The sequence below is a fragment of the Heteronotia binoei genome, chromosome 12 (assembly GCF_032191835.1).
Source record: "Heteronotia binoei isolate CCM8104 ecotype False Entrance Well chromosome 12, APGP_CSIRO_Hbin_v1, whole genome shotgun sequence".
Classification (NCBI taxonomy): domain Eukaryota; kingdom Metazoa; phylum Chordata; class Lepidosauria; order Squamata; family Gekkonidae; genus Heteronotia; species Heteronotia binoei.
Window position 1 is genome coordinate 48,598,149 of NC_083234.1, and position 16,240 is coordinate 48,614,388.

At 43.6% G+C, this 16,240-nt stretch overlaps 2 protein-coding genes across 2 annotated transcripts; both read left to right on the top strand.

Moving 5' to 3' along the window:
- The first annotated feature begins 1,083 nt into the window (after window positions 1-1,083).
- Window positions 1,084-5,540, top strand: FAM136A (family with sequence similarity 136 member A). Its single transcript, XM_060251058.1, has 3 exons — window positions 1,084-1,347; window positions 2,138-2,278; window positions 4,382-5,540. Exons 1-3 carry the CDS (start codon window positions 1,261-1,263, stop codon window positions 4,568-4,570), a joined length of 417 nt encoding a protein of 138 aa, XP_060107041.1. The 5' UTR covers window positions 1,084-1,260; the 3' UTR covers window positions 4,571-5,540.
- Window positions 5,541-9,161: 3,621 nt separating this feature from the next.
- On the top strand, window positions 9,162-14,484 carry SNRPG (small nuclear ribonucleoprotein polypeptide G). The gene is made up of 4 exons (XM_060250884.1): window positions 9,162-9,428; window positions 12,370-12,392; window positions 13,059-13,183; window positions 14,319-14,484. Exons 1-4 carry the CDS (start codon window positions 9,397-9,399, stop codon window positions 14,367-14,369), a joined length of 231 nt encoding a protein of 76 aa, XP_060106867.1. The 5' UTR covers window positions 9,162-9,396; the 3' UTR covers window positions 14,370-14,484.
- The last annotated feature ends 1,756 nt before the right edge of the window (window positions 14,485-16,240 follow it).

The window sequence follows — 16,240 nt, forward strand, 5'->3', positions numbered from 1 at the left end:
TGCATAACAAAACAAATCCAACATAAAGGCAACCTCCTGGGATTCAACCCTCTTCAAAGGTTTTGAAGAAAATAAGTCTTCTATCCTCAAGAATGCCAGCAATGAGAGGGGTGACTAATCTCTACTGGCAGAGGATTCCAGAGCTTGGGAGCCACATCCAAAACGGCCCTTTCCCACATGCTCACCAGCCATGAAGCTGTATCAGAAGCACTGATGGCTGGCCATAGGCTGTCAATAACTATACAACTCCTCCATTGGACTGTGCTGACATAGTGACGATAAAACAGGGGTGGCCAACGGTAGCTCTCCAATGCTTTTTGCCTACAACTCCCATCAGCCCCAGCCAGCATGGCCAATGGCTGGGGCTGATAGAAGTTGTAGGCAAAAAACATCTGGAGAGCTACCGTTGGCCACCCCTGCGATAAAAGAACAGATCAGATTTATATATTGCCCTTCACTACCTGAAGGAGTCTCAGAGTGGCTTAAAATCTCCTTTCCCTTCCCCCACAACGGACACCCCATGAGGTAGGTGCAGCTGAGAGAGCTCTGCGAGAACTGTGACTGACTTAAGGTCACATCAGCAGGTGCATGTGGAGGCGTGGGGAATCAAACACGGCTCTCCCAGCTAAGAGTCAACACACTTAACCACTACAGCAGACCGGCTCTCATAGTGGTCCAGTGAACAGGCCAGGAATATTGCCAATCATTCAGCAGCCATTGTAGTCTGAAGATCAGCTGTAATTCTGGGGGATCTCCAGGTCCCACCTCTACTAGGTTTTGCTGGTTTGGGGCTTATTTTTCAGCTGATGTTGCTTAAAAACAAAAAACCTTTGCTTCATATTTTAAAATTGTGACGACTGGAAGCCACCCAAGAGCGGGTGTCAATAAATAGATACTGATGCGACCTCTCAACCCCCGTGCTTTTGAGGATGCCATCTGAGGCTTCCAAGAAGAGCTGGGGTATGAATCAGCCTCTCCCTGCTTTTGACATCGCTGCTGTGAAAGCCACGGCAGAGGGCGGCCGTCTGCCCGAGCAAGAGAAAGCGCGCGATCTCCCAGCTTGTGCCGCGGTCCCCGGCTTGCAGTGCCCGCCCCCGGACACCGGAGGCTGCTGTTGCGTTTCAAGCGAGCATTTGCGGCCCCTCGGAAGTGTGGCGGAGCTGACCCTGGAAGTGAACGGGAGGGGAGGTGGCCGGGCGCGGGCGTCCTCTGGGCTGGGAGACTTCCCTCCATGTGGGGTGTTCGGTAGAGCAATCCGGCATGGCTGAGGCGCAACAGATCCGGGTGCAAGAGGCCATCGACGGCATGGTGCAGGGTCTAGAAAGAGAGACCATCCGGAAGATGCAGGTCAGAATAGGGAGACTGCTCCTCTGCACGCACGTGGGAAGGACTCCCTGAATGAATCGGTGTAGACTGTTGACTCCACTCCAGAGGAGGCGAGACAAAGTTGCCAGTAGTTTCTGCTGGCCTTGCAGCTGTTGCGGGGAGACCTGGATTCAAATCCCACCGCAGCCAGGAATCTGGCTGCAGTGATGCTGTGGCTGTGATGACCTTCCTCCCAGAGGACATAATGGCGTAATCCCGTATATGTAGCCCTCACGAGGGAGGGGAGGGAATTAAAGTACGGTAAATGACAAAAATATTGAATCTTCTTGTTCGGAATAAGAAAATCAATTTGGGGAAAGTGCCATAAGCAATACATTTGCTTTTGTTACACTCACTCTTGTAATGTGAGGTCATTCATGTTCTGCTGGTCACATAATAGGTAGGCGGGAGGCACTAATCTTCTTGTTATGTATAAGAACATATCAAGAACTAGAATTCAGTGTGCAGTTTTAGTAACTGCAATAACCAGAACTGGGCTACTGAACAATAAATAGGATTTGAAATTGATCTCCCCTTCTGCTGGAGGCAAAGACAACTTCTTGGAGGATAGGTTTATTGCCCATGTTAACTTTAATAGCCAGTTGGGGTCTTCATCTAAAGAGTCAGTGTATGTCTCAATACCAGCTGCATGGGACAGGCAACTATGAAGGGCTGTTGGCTTCAAGCAGACCATGGTGGGAAAACAGAAGAAACCAGACGGGCCTGTGGCTCTTCTGGATGTGCTCTCTTACTGACATTCAGCTCTTTGCAGGGAATCATGTTCAAGTGCAGTGCCGTGTGTTGTGAGAACTCCAAAGCCTCCATGCAGCAGGTCCATCAGTGCATCGAACGCTGTCACACTCCCCTGGCACAAGCACAAGCCATTGTCACCCAGGAGCTGGAGAGATTTCAGGTGAGGAGAACAAAAACAGTACAGATCTGTGTTTGTTCTTGATCCTGGCTAGAATCGTTTGGTGTAGTGGTTAAGTGTGCAGACTCTTATCTGGAAGAACCGGGTTTGATTCCCCACTCCTCCACTTGCAGCTGCTGGATGGCCTTGGGTTAGCCATAGGTCTCGCAGGAGTTGTCCTTGAAAGGGCAGCTGCTATGAGAGCCCTCTCAACCCCACCCACCTCACAGGGTGTCCATTGTGGAGGGAGAATATATGGGAGATTGTAAACCGCTCTGAGTCTCTGATTCAGAGAGAAGAGCAGGGTATAAATCTGCAGGCTTCTTTTTCCTTGGTTGGTGTCAAAACTTTTCATTGGGGTTTTTCACTCAAAAAACTTTTCATTGGGGCCAAAGTCTGAACGGAGTAAAGATCAAAGAGCCAGCAGCACTGATTCACTCCAGACACAGGCAAAGAACTCTTTCACTGCCTCTCCCCTATCATCAGTAGTGACAAGCAAAGGCTGTGTTAACCCAACTGTTCAGGCTGGAGAAAGGAAGGTTGCTTGTGTGTCAGCTTCTGCAGAAGAAGTGGGAAGTTGATGACGATATTGTCCCTTGGGATCAAGAGTGATGGTGGCATTCAGAAGTAGGGGATTTTTCCTACTTCCGTGTTCCCTATTTAAAATAGACTTTCCTTATAACAAAAGATGATACGATTTGTATACTGATATTTTAAAAGGACCTTTGCATAAACAGATAAATATCTTGTGAGATTATTAAATGTCTCATTATCTTCAGTAGTTCAGAAAAGGCACTGATTTTTAATTTAAAATGTATTTATGTATTTATCAGTAAATGAATGAATGAGTGACTGGATGAAGAAGGGAGGTTCTTCTTACCAGACATTTTTCCAGCCCCCACAGTTACAAGAGCCCATTGTTGCAGAACCAGCCTCAAATCTGCCATCCTTACCAGTAGGGTGCCTATTCCAGAACCAGGCAGCTAAGTAATAAAAAAGCAGCTAATTTCCGTGGTGGTGGGGGAGGGAAAATTAGCTGCCCTTTTATTGCTTAGCTGCCTGTTGTCCACATGGAGAAAAAGAACATATATCTACACTGTTGGCAATGACAGTTAAATAAAATCTCCACGTTCCAAGGCACTATACCTGTGAATATGTGACAGGATTAAGCAGTAAAGGAAGGATGCCCGACAATTAAAAATTCCAGAATGAGTTCATGCTCCTTCTTGCTAGGATAACAGTTTATTTCATACTTTTTTGACAACAAAGCATGAATTTGTTCAGTGGCTACCGACTGAGTACCGAATCCATTTCAAGGTTTTGGTATTGGCCTTTAAAGCCTTGCATGGCCTGGGACCGACATACCTGAGGGACCGCCTCTCTCCATACGTGTCCTGGAGGGCCTTGCACTCCGTGGAACAAGATCTTCTGATTGTCCCCAACCCAAAAGATGTCCATTTAGTCTTGGCCAGGGCTTTCTTGGCCTTGGCCCCGACCTGGTGGAACATGCTCTTGGCAGAGGTCAGGGCCCTGCAGAATTTATTGCCATTTTGCAGGACCTGTAAAACAGCTGTTCTGCCAAGTTGAGGCAACTGGGTGTCCAGAAAGATCCTAGCCCCCCTGATGCTGCTGGCATCACTGATATTATTTGTATCATACATACTGTATGTAGCCCAGTTCACAAAGTTGATGACAAATTGAGTCCAGCTGGAAACCGTGTTCTGATTATGTTTATTGTTTTTACTGAATTGAATTGTTATTTATATTGATTGCTTATTATGCTTATTTTATGTTGTGATCCGCCCTGAGCCCACTTGCGGGGAGGGCAGAATATAAATTTGAATAATAAATAAAAAATTAAAGTTATTACACATGATCATACATTAACAGAACACACACAAAAATGCCCCCCAAACCCCAAAATGCAACAAAGAAAAACAACAACAAAATTTAAATGTTTACAGTTATTACCAAACATTTGGTTTTACAACTTTAACATGTAACAATTTGTAAGCCTTTCTTGTCAACCACTGAATTTGATCAGTGCAATGGATTTCCACTTGAGGTCTTGTCAGCCACTCATGACCCTGTGTTCTCCATCCATAGGATCGCCTCTCTCGCTGCACAATGTACTGCAACGACAAAGCTAAGGACTCTTTGGATTCAGGGAGTAAAGAACAGCAGGTCAAGGCACAGCTGGAAAACTGTGTGACAAAGTGTGTGGATGACCATGTCCACCTCATCCCCAGCATGACCAAGAAAATGAAGGAGACTTTGGCAGCTATTGCTCAGTAGACTTGCTGGCGTTGCAGCAGGAGGGCAAATGGTCACTCCATTTTTTAAAAAAAAAACTTGGGATGGGTGCAACAACTGGGGATTTGGAAATGAAGGTCAGGTGCATCCAGGGTGACTCAGAGTTTGGAAGCCTGCTCGTTGTTTGGTAAGGAGGCTGCCTGGTGTGAGAATGAGAACACATTCATATGTTTGCAGTCCTCTTGGTCTCTGATGTGTTTATGCAGACTACTCATGATAGCAGTGTTTCCTGACTGCTGAGAGGGAGGGAAAACGCATGGCAAATATGTGGCAGAGATGGAACCTTCACAGGTGCTAATGTGTGTCCTTGGTTAAGTGTTGCCCTCTTTCAGCACTGTCAGTGCATCCTTTTCCGAGGCTGTTTTGCAGATATGTCTCTGACATGCCCTGTGGAAGCACATCGGCTCTGTCCCTGTTTTCCATAGAAGGAGCTAGGATGCTGCAGCTTCTCTTCCTATGATTAGTAGCAGACATAGCAGTGCTGAAACCATATCACGCACTGATGTGACTACATCAGAGCTGAGGTCCAGTTTATGCACATGGCAGAATCAGGTGTGGAGGTGTGGTTTCTGGACTCAACCGTTTGTATGCTTTCATGTTTAAATGTTTCCTTATGGGACACTCACTGCGTATTGAAAGGTCAGGCGGAATGCTAGGGTGAACCTTGGCATGTGAGTTTTGCACATGTAGGGTGTGGGTGTGTTTTCCATGCAGAATATTCAGTGTGACACCCACACCCCCACTACCATCTAGCTAAACTGATAAAGTCCAGGAAATCTTTGTCACTTGAATGATTAGAGGAAACAATGAGTTTCCAAAACTTTGTGTTTGAAGTTTTGATTTTGCTGGAATGACTGTGTTCTGTCATTGACACATGAATATTGCCATATCCCTCTGGTAACACTGGAAAGTCATCCTAAAGCCAAAAATAAAATCTTCTATTTTTCAACTACACTGAATTCTGTCTGTTTATATTTAAGTGTTTTCCAAATTAAGCTGCAGGGAATTCTGCACTGGTCATGAAGCACACATCATCCTCCAGTACAACTTCAGTGTTGAAGTATTTTAGTAATGGTGAGAAACGGTTTTCAGATGGAACATTCGTTGTGTCAAGTAGATCAGAAGAAGGTGGCATTGTCACTGTGAGCATTAAATAAATGGACCATATGTCACAGGAGCAGTGTGCTTACAGGACTCGGAGAAGGGAGGAGACATAAGTAGGTCTACTCAGAATCCTATTCCAGTTATTTGGGGAACATAAACACTTGCATACTGCTTTGTGTTATTTGGGCTGATCTTTTAAAATGGCTATTACATAGCTGTTTTTTTCTTTTAAAAAATTGATTGTGGATCAACACAGCTACCTGCATTTTCAGTAAAAACTTTGAGACAATGCTACACTATCCTTAGGGTACCCAGAGAACTGAAGTTTTGTATATATTCTTGGTTGAGAGATGCCTTGAAGAACGATGGTCACTTGGGAGGGGAAGGTGAAGTCATGCTTGTTATACATGGCTTGCAGTATGGCTATGGCTTTGCAGCACCACCCTGGTTTCTGTTTCATTTAGAGGTCCAGAAAAAAGAGAAGTGTGGATTCTCCTGCCCTAGAATTGGATTTAGCTGCTTGCTACATTAAGTCCAGCTTTAACAATGAAAAACAAGATGGGATGGATAGATTGAATGGAGAAGCTACAGTAGTTGAACATCTCTCTGTGTCAAGAGTGCCATCTTCAGATCTAGAATTTTTTGGAAATGTGGGCGGCACAGTATTTCAGATACAAAAAGACGTAGCTTCCTTTTTGAACTGAAATAATGAATTTCTTTGCCCTTTAAAAAGAAAGCACTAATTTATAAACCAACAATATCTCAGGAGAAATCACCACAGTTATTCAATAGTCCTAGAGTGGAGAAATGACATTGTTTGAACTATATATTTATTTATGTTATTTATAGTCTGCCTTTCTCACTGAAGGTTATGACTGATTCCATAGCATAAATCAATGCAACCAATAGGATGATACATATAATAAGCAATAAGCAGAAATCTTGAAATTGAGCTCTTCACTGCCTCAATCTTCACTGTGGAAGATGAGAAGTGTTTGCTCGCTCCAGAACTGCTAATTTTGGAAGAGGTGTTAAAAGACCTGAGTCAAATTGAAGTGACAAGAGAGGAGGTCCGACAGCTGACTGACAAATTAAAAACAAGTCACGAGGTCCGGATGGCATACATCCAAGAGTTCTGAAAGAACTCAAAGTTGAACTTGTGGATCTCCTAACTAAAATATGTAATCTTTCATTGAAATCTGCCTCCGTTCCTGAGGACTAGAAGGTAGCAAATGTCACCCCCATCTTTAAAAAGGGTTCCAGAGGAGATCCAGGAAATTCCAGGACTTCAATACCGGGAAAGTTGGTAGAAACCATTATCAAGGACAGAATGAATAGGCACATTGATGAACACAAGTTATTGAGGAATACTCAGCATGGGTTCTATAAGGGAAGATCTTGCCTCACTAACCTGTTACATTTCTTTGAGGGGGTGAACAAACATGTGGACAAAGGGGACCCAATAGATTTTTTTTTCCTTCCCAGAAAGCTTTTGATAAAATTCTTCATCAAAGGCTCCTTAGTAAGCTTGAGAGTCATGGAGTAAAAGGACAGGCCTCTTGTAGATCAAAAACTGGATAATTAATAGAAAACAGTGAGTATAAACAGGCAGTCTTCACAGTGGAGGACAGTAAGCAGTGGGGTGCCACAGCGCTCAGTACTGGGTCCCATGCTCTTTAACTTGTTCATTAATGATCAGGAGTTGGGAGGAAGCAGTGAAGTGGCCAAGTTTGCAGATGACACTGAATTGTTCAGGGTGGTGAGAACCAGAGAGGATTGTGAGGCACTCCAAAGGGATCTGTTGAGGATGGGTGAGTGGACGTCAACGTGGCAGATGAGGTTCAATGTGGCCAAGTGCAAAGTAATGCACATTGGGGCCAAGAATCCCAGCTACAAATACAAGTTGATGGGTTGTGAACTGGCAGAAACTGACCAAGAGAGAGATCTTGGGGTCATGGTAGATAACTCACTGAAAACGTCAAGACAATGTGCGATTGCAATAAAAAATGCCAACGCCACGCTGGGAATTATTAGGAAGGGAATTGAAAAATCAGCCAGTATCGTAATGCCCCTGTATAAATCGATGGTGCGGTCTCATTTGAAATACAGTGTACAATTCTGGTCACTGCATCTCAAAAAGGATATTATAGCATTGGGAAAAAGTGCAGAAAAGGGCAACTAGAATGATTAAAGTTTGGAACACTTTCCCTATGAAGAAAGGTTAAAATACTTGGGGCTCTTTAGCTTGGAGAAACGTCGACTACGGGGTTACATGATAGAGGTTTACAAGATTATGCATGGGATGGAGAAAGTAGAGAAAGAAGAACGTTTCTCCCTTTCTCACAATACAAGAACTCGTGGGCATTCAATGGAATTGCTGAGCAGTCAGGTTAAAACAGATAAAAGGAAGTACTTCTTCACCCAAAGGGTGATTAATATGTGGAATTCACTGCCACAGGAGGTGGTGGCGGCTACAAGCATAGCCAGTTTTAAGAGGGGATTGGATAAAAATACGGAGCAGAGGTCCATCAGTGGCTATTAGCTACAGTATATATATGTGTGTGTGTGTGTGTATGTATGTATATGTGTGTGCGTATGTTGGCCACTGTGTGACACACATATATTGGCCACTGTGTGACACAGAGCGTTGGACTGGATGGCCATTGGCTTGATCCAACATGGCTTCTCTTATGTTCTCTTGTCTGACCAAAGCATAGGTAACATCAATAGCAAGCATAGGTAACATCAATAGCAACAGAACATTTTCCTGGATTAATATGTTATGATATAGTCCTATTTGATATGGTTGATTGCTCCGGGTTAGGAAATACCTGGAGATTTTGGGAGTGGAGCCTGCGGAGGGAAGGGACCACTTTACAATCCAGCCATTCACTCAAGGGAAAGTGATCTTTGTTGTCAGGAGACCAGCTGTAATACTGTCTGATTCCAGCCACCACCTGGAGGTTGGGAATCCTATCATAAACTGTCCTTCCAAACGATTGTATTTTACATTGTGAATCATCGGAAATGTGTAAGGCTTCCTGATGGCCTCAGACAGGCAATTCCATGAAACTAGAGCTACTACAGAAAAGGCATTTGTATGGGCAGTTGTTGACCTTGTGCATCTCTCAGTGGCACCTACAGGTCTTGCTCAGACGAATGATGTCGGGACGGCGGGTCACGTGAGGACATACATTGAGCGGCAAAATTCCCTTCTTTTGCAGACCAAGAGTTCAATTTTAAAAGGAAGTCTATGTAAGAAGGAATTTTTACATAGACTTGCTATCTACCATGTTTAATATGTGCACTATGGTAATTAGACTGGAACCGAAGTAAACTGAACTGTCGGCCAACATACAACTTTGTTATACAGCTAAATTTGTTAATTCAAAAGCTTTCGGTGGAAATGAGTAACTATTGGCTCTTGTGCTCCTCTGAGAAATGGAAGCTGATTGGCAATCCTGGGACTCTTAGGCCGGGCATAACTCTAGCCTCGCGCTGATTGGTTGCTAGGGAGGCCGAATACGTAACCTCGACGAAACTCGACTTCCTGCCGAAGGAGTGCAAGTGTGTGAGAGAGTGCGCATGTGCTGAAGAGTTCATTCTATTGGAGACGACTCGGACGTACTGACGCAGAACGTCAAGGAAACTGCTAGCAGGGAGAAGAGGAGCGCTGCTGTGGGTCCTGCATTTGAAGCCACAAGATGAGTAAAGCGCACCCGCCAGAGTTGAAAAAGTGAGTCCCTGGCGGGCGGCGGGCACTAGTTAGCTTGGGAACCTGTCCGGGGGACCATAGCGGCGGCGGGCACGAGGCTGGTGGGAACAGAGCGGGCGCTTTCCCAGCATGCATAGCGAGGCGCCTGCGCATCAAGGCCATCGGAGAGCCGGGTGCCTGGGAATGATGCGCAGCACTGGCTTTCCTTGCAGGGAGTCACTGTAGGCAGCCTGTGATTTGGCCTCGCTTTTTGGTATGGAGAGAATAAGAGTAGCTGTTCTTTTCCTATTGGCGCCAGAAAATTGGGTTTTTCAAAACTTCTCAGAATGTGGCAGATGGGGTTCAGTGTGGCCAAGTGCAAAGTAATGCATATTGGGGCCAAAAATCTCAGCTACAAATACAAGTTGATGGGGTGTGGACTGGCAGAGACTGACCAAGAGAGAGATCTTGGGGTCGTGGTAGATAACTCACTGAAAATGTCAAGACAATGTGCGATTGCAATAAAAAATGCCAATGCCATGCTGGGAATTATTAGGAAGGGAATTGAAAACAAATCAGCCAGTATCATAATGCCCCTGTATAAATCGATGGTGCGGTCTCATTTGGAATACTGTATACAATTCTGGTCACCACACCTCAAAAAGGATATTATAGCATTGGAAAAAGTGCAGAAAAGGGCAACTAGAATGATTAAAGGTTTGGAACACTTTCCCTATGAAGAAACGTTGAAACACTTGTGGCTCTTTATCTTGGAGAAACTTCGACTACGGGGTGACATGATAGAAGTTTACAAGATTATGCATGGGATGGAGAAAGTGGAGAAAGAAGTAATTTTCTCCCTTTCTCACAATACAGGAACTCGTGGGCATTCGATGAAATTGCTGAGCAATTGGGTTAAAACGGATAAAAGGAAGTACTTCTTCACCCAAAGGGTGATTAACATGTGGAATTCACTGCCACAGGAGGTGGTGGCAGCTACAAGCATAGCCAGCTTCAAGAGGGGGTTAGATAAAAATATGGAGCAGAGGTATATATAATTTTTTGGGCCACTGTGTGACACAGAGTGTTGGACTGGATGGGCCATTGGCCTGATCCAACATGGCTTCTCTTATGTTCTTATGTAAAGGAAGCCCAGGTACAGCAGGCGAAAAGTAGCCATACAAAGGATCTCACTCAAACAACTCCCTGCCCTCACAACAGAAAAAGGGGACAATTGTCCCCCGGCTTCTGCTTTGGGGGTAAGGGGGTCTGTGCATGTGCCATCATCAGTGTAGGTCCTTTAAGAACATAAGAGAACATAAGAGAAGCCATGTTGGATCAGGCCAACGGCCCATCAAGTCCAACACTCTGTGTCACACAGTGGCAAAAAATGTTATATACACACATACACTGTGGCTAATAGCCACTGATGGACCTGTGCTCCATATTTTTATCTAAACCCCTCTTGAAGGTGGCTATACTTGTGGCCGCCACCACCTCCTGTGGCAGTGAATTCCACATGTTAATCACCCTTTGGGTGAAGAAGTACTTCCTTTTATCCGTCTTAACCTGTCTGCTCAGCAATTTCATCGAATGCCCACGAGTTCTTGTATTGTGAGAAAGGGAGAAAAGTACTTCTTTCTCTACTTTCTCCATTCCATGCATTATCTTGTAAACCTCTATCATGTCACCCCGCAGTCGACGTTTCTCCAAGCTAAAGAGTCCCAAGCGTTTCAACCTTTCTTCATAGGGAAAGTGCTCCAGCCCTTTAATCATTCTAGTTGCCCTTCTCTGCACCTTCTCTAAAGCTATAATATCCTTTTTGAGGTGCGGCGACCAGAACTGCACACAGTACTCCAAATGAGACCGCACCATCGATTTATACAGGGGCATTATGATACTGGCTGATTTGTTTTCAATTCCCTTCCTAATAATTCCCAGCATGGCATTGGCCTTTTTTATTGCAAACGCACACTGTCTTGACACTTTCAGTGAGTTATCTATCATGACCCCAAGATCTCTCTCTTGATCAGTCTCTGCCAGTTCACACCCCATCAACTTGTATTTGTAGCTGGGATTCTTAGCCCCAATGTGCATTACTTTGCACTTGGCCACATTGAACCGCATCTGCCACGTTGACGCCCACTCACCCAGCCTCAACAGATCCCTTTGGAGTTCCTCACAATCCTCTCTGGTTCTCACCACCCTGAACAATTTAGTGTCATCCGCAAACTTGGCCACTTCACTGCTCACTCCGAACTCTAAATCATTTATGAACAAGTTAAAAAGCATGGGACCCAGTACCGAGCCCTGCGGCACCCCACTGCTTACCGTCCTCCACTGCGAAGACTGCCCATTTATACTCACTCTCTGCTTCCTATTACTCAGCCAGTTTTTGATCCACAAGAGGACCTGTCCTTTTACTCCATGATTCTCAAGCTTTCTAAGGAGCCTTTGATGAGGAACTTTATCAAAAGCTTTCTGGAAGTTTAAGTTGTTAGCGCCTTCATCTTTCCTAAAGTGAGAGTACAGGAGTGGCGAGAGTGTACTGCCTGCATGAGTCTGGCAATGTGTAAAATGAGGCTTCTCTAGAGTGGCATTTCTCACCCTCGGGTAGCTGAGGCACAGGTTCACTTAATTTAGGTAGGCAGAATTCATTCGTAACCCTAAGTTCACTTTTGGGGGAATCGCAACTGCTAGTGTGAGTTTGTATTTTGTTGGTGGCTCTCAATTGGGAAGTGCGTGTGACTGCTGCAAGGACTAGGCAGCCTAGCCTGAGGACAGGTAATTTTACCAGGTGTGGAGCGATCTAATCTTGTGTCCTGCAATAGAAGAGGCATGATATCTGCTGTCAGTGGGCTGATAAAAAGATTGCCAACCTGGAGCTGTGGGGTTTGAGCTTTTTGAGACTTTTGATTTTCTGTTTTGCTCATTTGAGAACTATTGCTTTGTAGCTATTGTACTCTTTTGTTTTAAATTTCAGATTTATGGACAAGAAGTTGTCATGTAAGTAAGACAATTATTTCTTCATTAGTTGCACAGGGGATGTAGTTTGTCCTGTGAGTAGCAGCTGCCCTAGATGAGCATCTTTATGGCCAGCTGCCCCTTATCTTCCTGTTACTTGTTGCTGCCACACTCAGGTGTTTATGAAAAAAGAAATGCATCTCAAAGATCCCAGCACTGCAATGAACTGTTGGGGGAGTTGGTTAGCAGAGTAGGAAGACCAGCTGTACTGAATATAGGGGAGGATAATTACTTTTCCTAGGAGTGAGCAAAGGAAAACCCTGGGTTGCTGTACTGTGAATAGGGTCATGTTTGCGAGTGAGGGATTACTGTATTGTTAATTATTTAAACCAATTAAGCGACACTTGTTCTTGACAATAATGAATGCCTGATGATCTTGCATACATTCTGATAGGATGGAGTAAAAATGCATTTAGTTGAGAAAGCAAAAGAAAAAACTTGTCTGTTCATTGCATATTTTTTTATTGGCTTATGGAAAATGACTTAATAAAATTAACTGCAGATTTTGGTTTAATAGTTTGTTGTGATCTTTGACACAATAAAACTACTCATTTAAAACTGCTAATTCCGATTCCATAATTATTACCTTAAGCTCTGTTGTAGAACTTCGGCAGAGTTGTCAAGAAACTGACTACTTGTTCCTTACAGTGAAATTAAATGGTGGCCGACATGTCCAAGGAATATTAAGAGGGTTTGATCCATTTATGAATCTTGTAATAGATGAATGTGTGGAAATGGCACCAGGTGGACAGCAGAACAACATTAGCATGGTGGTAAGTGGAGACCAGTTGAAATTTTAAGAAAATAGTTTGGACTCTGTAGTTTATTCAGTGAATCTGATGTGAATCTAATCTCTATAATTTTATTTACTTTTTAGTCCTCCTTTCTTGCCAAGACTCAAGATGGATCACAAGATATAAAAGTGCAATTAGACAGCAAAAGACAACCAGTGAAACATGAAATAGGACTAGGATTACAAGATTATTATTTTAAGACATCTTCTAGTCAAGTCCCTAACATTACTAAGATTTAAAGGGAATTCATATCAGTGACTTGGTAGGGCAGAACATCCGGCTTTTTACTGTTGGTACAGGCAGAATTAGAATATGAATTCCATGCATTCCGCTTGTGCTCACACTGGTATACCATTAAGCCAAGTTACTTTTGTTCACACGTACCTTTTGACCACAAAAAATTTGTAGAAATCCAACTTTGTCAGCAGAGTTTCTTTTAAGCTACCCAGAGGTGACATTGCCATTTGATGCTATGTGGAAATCAAAACCACTCTGCTTCCTAATCTTTTTCTCATTTTAGTTTGATCTGTAGAAATATTTCACTGTCTGAATTGTCTCATGCAGTTTGGATCCCTTCTTTTCCTGTGGATTGTTTATGACCTGTTTTTTTTCCTTAATAATCTTAACTGTGTATGAACCAAGAATGCAAAGATAGCTAAATATAAAGGTGCTAACAGTTTTTGATTGGAGCTTTATAAAATGAATTGGTGGCATTCTGTTACTGTACTATCCTGCAGCAGCTGACATCTTTAGAATTATCAAAGAATTCAGGTTTTCACGGCTGGTAACATCATTAGGGTTTGTAGAATCTTTCCGGATCAAGTGCCGTGTTCTACTGGAGAAAGTTTTCCTTCCAGACATTTCGTTCTCAGCTGCGGAGAACATCCTCAGTGGCGTTGCAGCCGGAGCAGGCGCTCAGACCTTCTTGGCTGCTGTGCTCCAGTAGAACACGGCACTTGATCCCGAAAGATTCTACAAACCCTAATCTTTAAAATTGTATATAACCAAGCACTGAATTGTGATAACTAAAAAACTCATTATTAGTAATCTTAGAGACCAAGACTTGAGTTCTGGGATAAAACATCATACCTGATTCCTGTGCTTCGATTTGCAGGTAATTCGAGGAAACAGCATCATCATGTTGGAAGCCTTGGAACGAGTGTAAATTAACAGTGCAGCCTGCAGTGCATTTTTTAAAAATTGTTATGGATTCTCCAGGAAATGTATATTCCTTGTTGGTTTTTTAAAATAAATTGTTAAAATGGATTATTTATTTGGAATATGTTTCCAGAGTTGAACTTTTTCTGTGCAGTAACAGTTTAGCTGTAAAAAAAATTCCCTCTTATGGTGCTTTGACCTCAGACATTCTGGATTGGAAGGCAGGTCTTTCAGCTGTTAAGTAGGTCAGCAAAAGGATGGATAAATTCTATTGCTGCATGTTAGCATTTCTAGTCAAAACAACCGATACTTAGCAAAAGATCAGTACTTATTACAGTGATGAGCTTACTACAAGACTGTTTTGCCCAAGATATAAGTAACAGAAATTGTGTCAGAATTCACGGAAGCAAACAAATGGCTGTTGATCTTAATAGGTTACAAAGTTTAAATTAGAGTGCTGTTTTTGGACCAGTGTTAGTTGCTTCCTTGTGGCAAATGGCTCATAATTTCCACTGTTAGTAGCAATCTTCCATAGTAAGTAAATGTGCTGTACCTAATAGGATCTACCAGGATTTCAGATTTGGTGGGGCAGGGGGCTGCCCAGTTTGGTGTCTGGGGCTCAGGGCTGAAATAGAGAGAAACTCCCCCCTTTGCAGCAAGCAACAGGCTTGGGGAGGAGAGCCCAGAATGGGGCCAGGGAGCAAGCGTGGGGAGGGGACTGCAGCTGGCAAGCACTGGACTCTCCCCTTGCTTTCTCATCACCAGCCAGCCTCCTCCCTCTCCCTGCTCCAGAACACACCTGTAGGCAGTGTACAGACCTCACAGGCCCAGCTGCAGGCCCCAGGGGGATCTCTCTTGCCCCACCTCGCTGGGCTTTTGTTCTGGCTCCTGGCAGGCTCTTACTCCTCCCGTTGGTAGAGCCGTCAAAGCAGCCAAACAGAACCAAAGCTCCCCTGTGCAGTCACTTTCACTGAGATTGCACAAAAAAACAAGAGAAGGCAGCAGTGGTATGAGGCTTGATGGCAGCTGTGAGCAGCATACAAGAATTTAAATTGGAAGTTGGGAGCAACAGGGGACTGCTTGGTGGGGCCAGGAACTTGGCATTGAAGGTAAAGCAGTGAGGCCAGGACACTGGGGCCTCCACCGGAGCTATGTTATAGATACACTCTTCAGATGGTGAATGGGGGCTATAGTTGTATGTTAGAGATCAAAAAGTTTTACTTGTAAAGTAGTAATATTGATTCTACTAAACCTTCCCTTACCACAGTGAAGTTTTGAAGGTCTGTGAAATTCTGTAGTAAAGAAAACTCTCATTCTGTGATTCAGTATAACTGCTGTGTAGCAAAAAGGGAGATTAAATCAACAATCTTTTTGTGCTTGAACATCAAGTATAGTTCTCATTTTTAATTGCTGCTACCTGAGCTGCCTGATTCTTGAACTTGCTGTTGGTTTTAGCTTTTCTCCTGCATATGATGGCTTTCAATTTGGGGTAAAAAACTAAGCATGCATGGACAGCACATACAACCATTGCCTTCCATTTCTCTCTACTAGATGATGTCTAGTCTATTCCTACTTTTTATAAATATTTAAGCATGTTTTTGATACATGCCACATTATAAAACACATACAAAATATTCCCGTACCCATTATGGCCCTGTTTACTTCAGTAGGGACTGCAGCAGAGGTACAGTACATTAGCTTTCACCTTGAAGGTTACCAGAGAACTTATAGTAAACTGCTCTGACTTGGTTCAACTTACAAGCTATAAGCTGATGCTAAGATATAACATAGGTGCTTAATTCTCACTTTTTCGCATAGCCCAATTAAATGAGATTAAAGTTAAGCAACCTTCTGATATAATAAGGCCTAATTCAATGT

What these genes read in the sequence shown, in the direction of transcription:
- FAM136A (XM_060251058.1), top strand. Translation starts at nt 1,261, where the DNA reads ATGGCTGAGGCGCAACAGATCCGGGTGCAAGAGGCCATCGACGGCATG. An exon ending in AGACCATCCGGAAGATGCAG is followed by an intron (nt 1,348 to 2,137) that starts GTCAGAATAGGG and finishes AGCTCTTTGCAG; the next exon opens with GGAATCATGTTCAAGTGCAG. An exon ending in AGGAGCTGGAGAGATTTCAG is followed by an intron (nt 2,279 to 4,381) that starts GTGAGGAGAACA and finishes CTCCATCCATAG; the next exon opens with GATCGCCTCTCTCGCTGCAC.
- SNRPG (XM_060250884.1), top strand. Translation starts at nt 9,397, where the DNA reads ATGAGTAAAGCGCACCCGCCAGAGTTGAAAAA. An exon ending in CACCCGCCAGAGTTGAAAAA is followed by an intron (nt 9,429 to 12,369) that starts GTGAGTCCCTGG and finishes TTTAAATTTCAG; the next exon opens with ATTTATGGACAAGAAGTTGT. An exon ending in TATGGACAAGAAGTTGTCAT is followed by an intron (nt 12,393 to 13,058) that starts GTAAGTAAGACA and finishes TGTTCCTTACAG; the next exon opens with TGAAATTAAATGGTGGCCGA.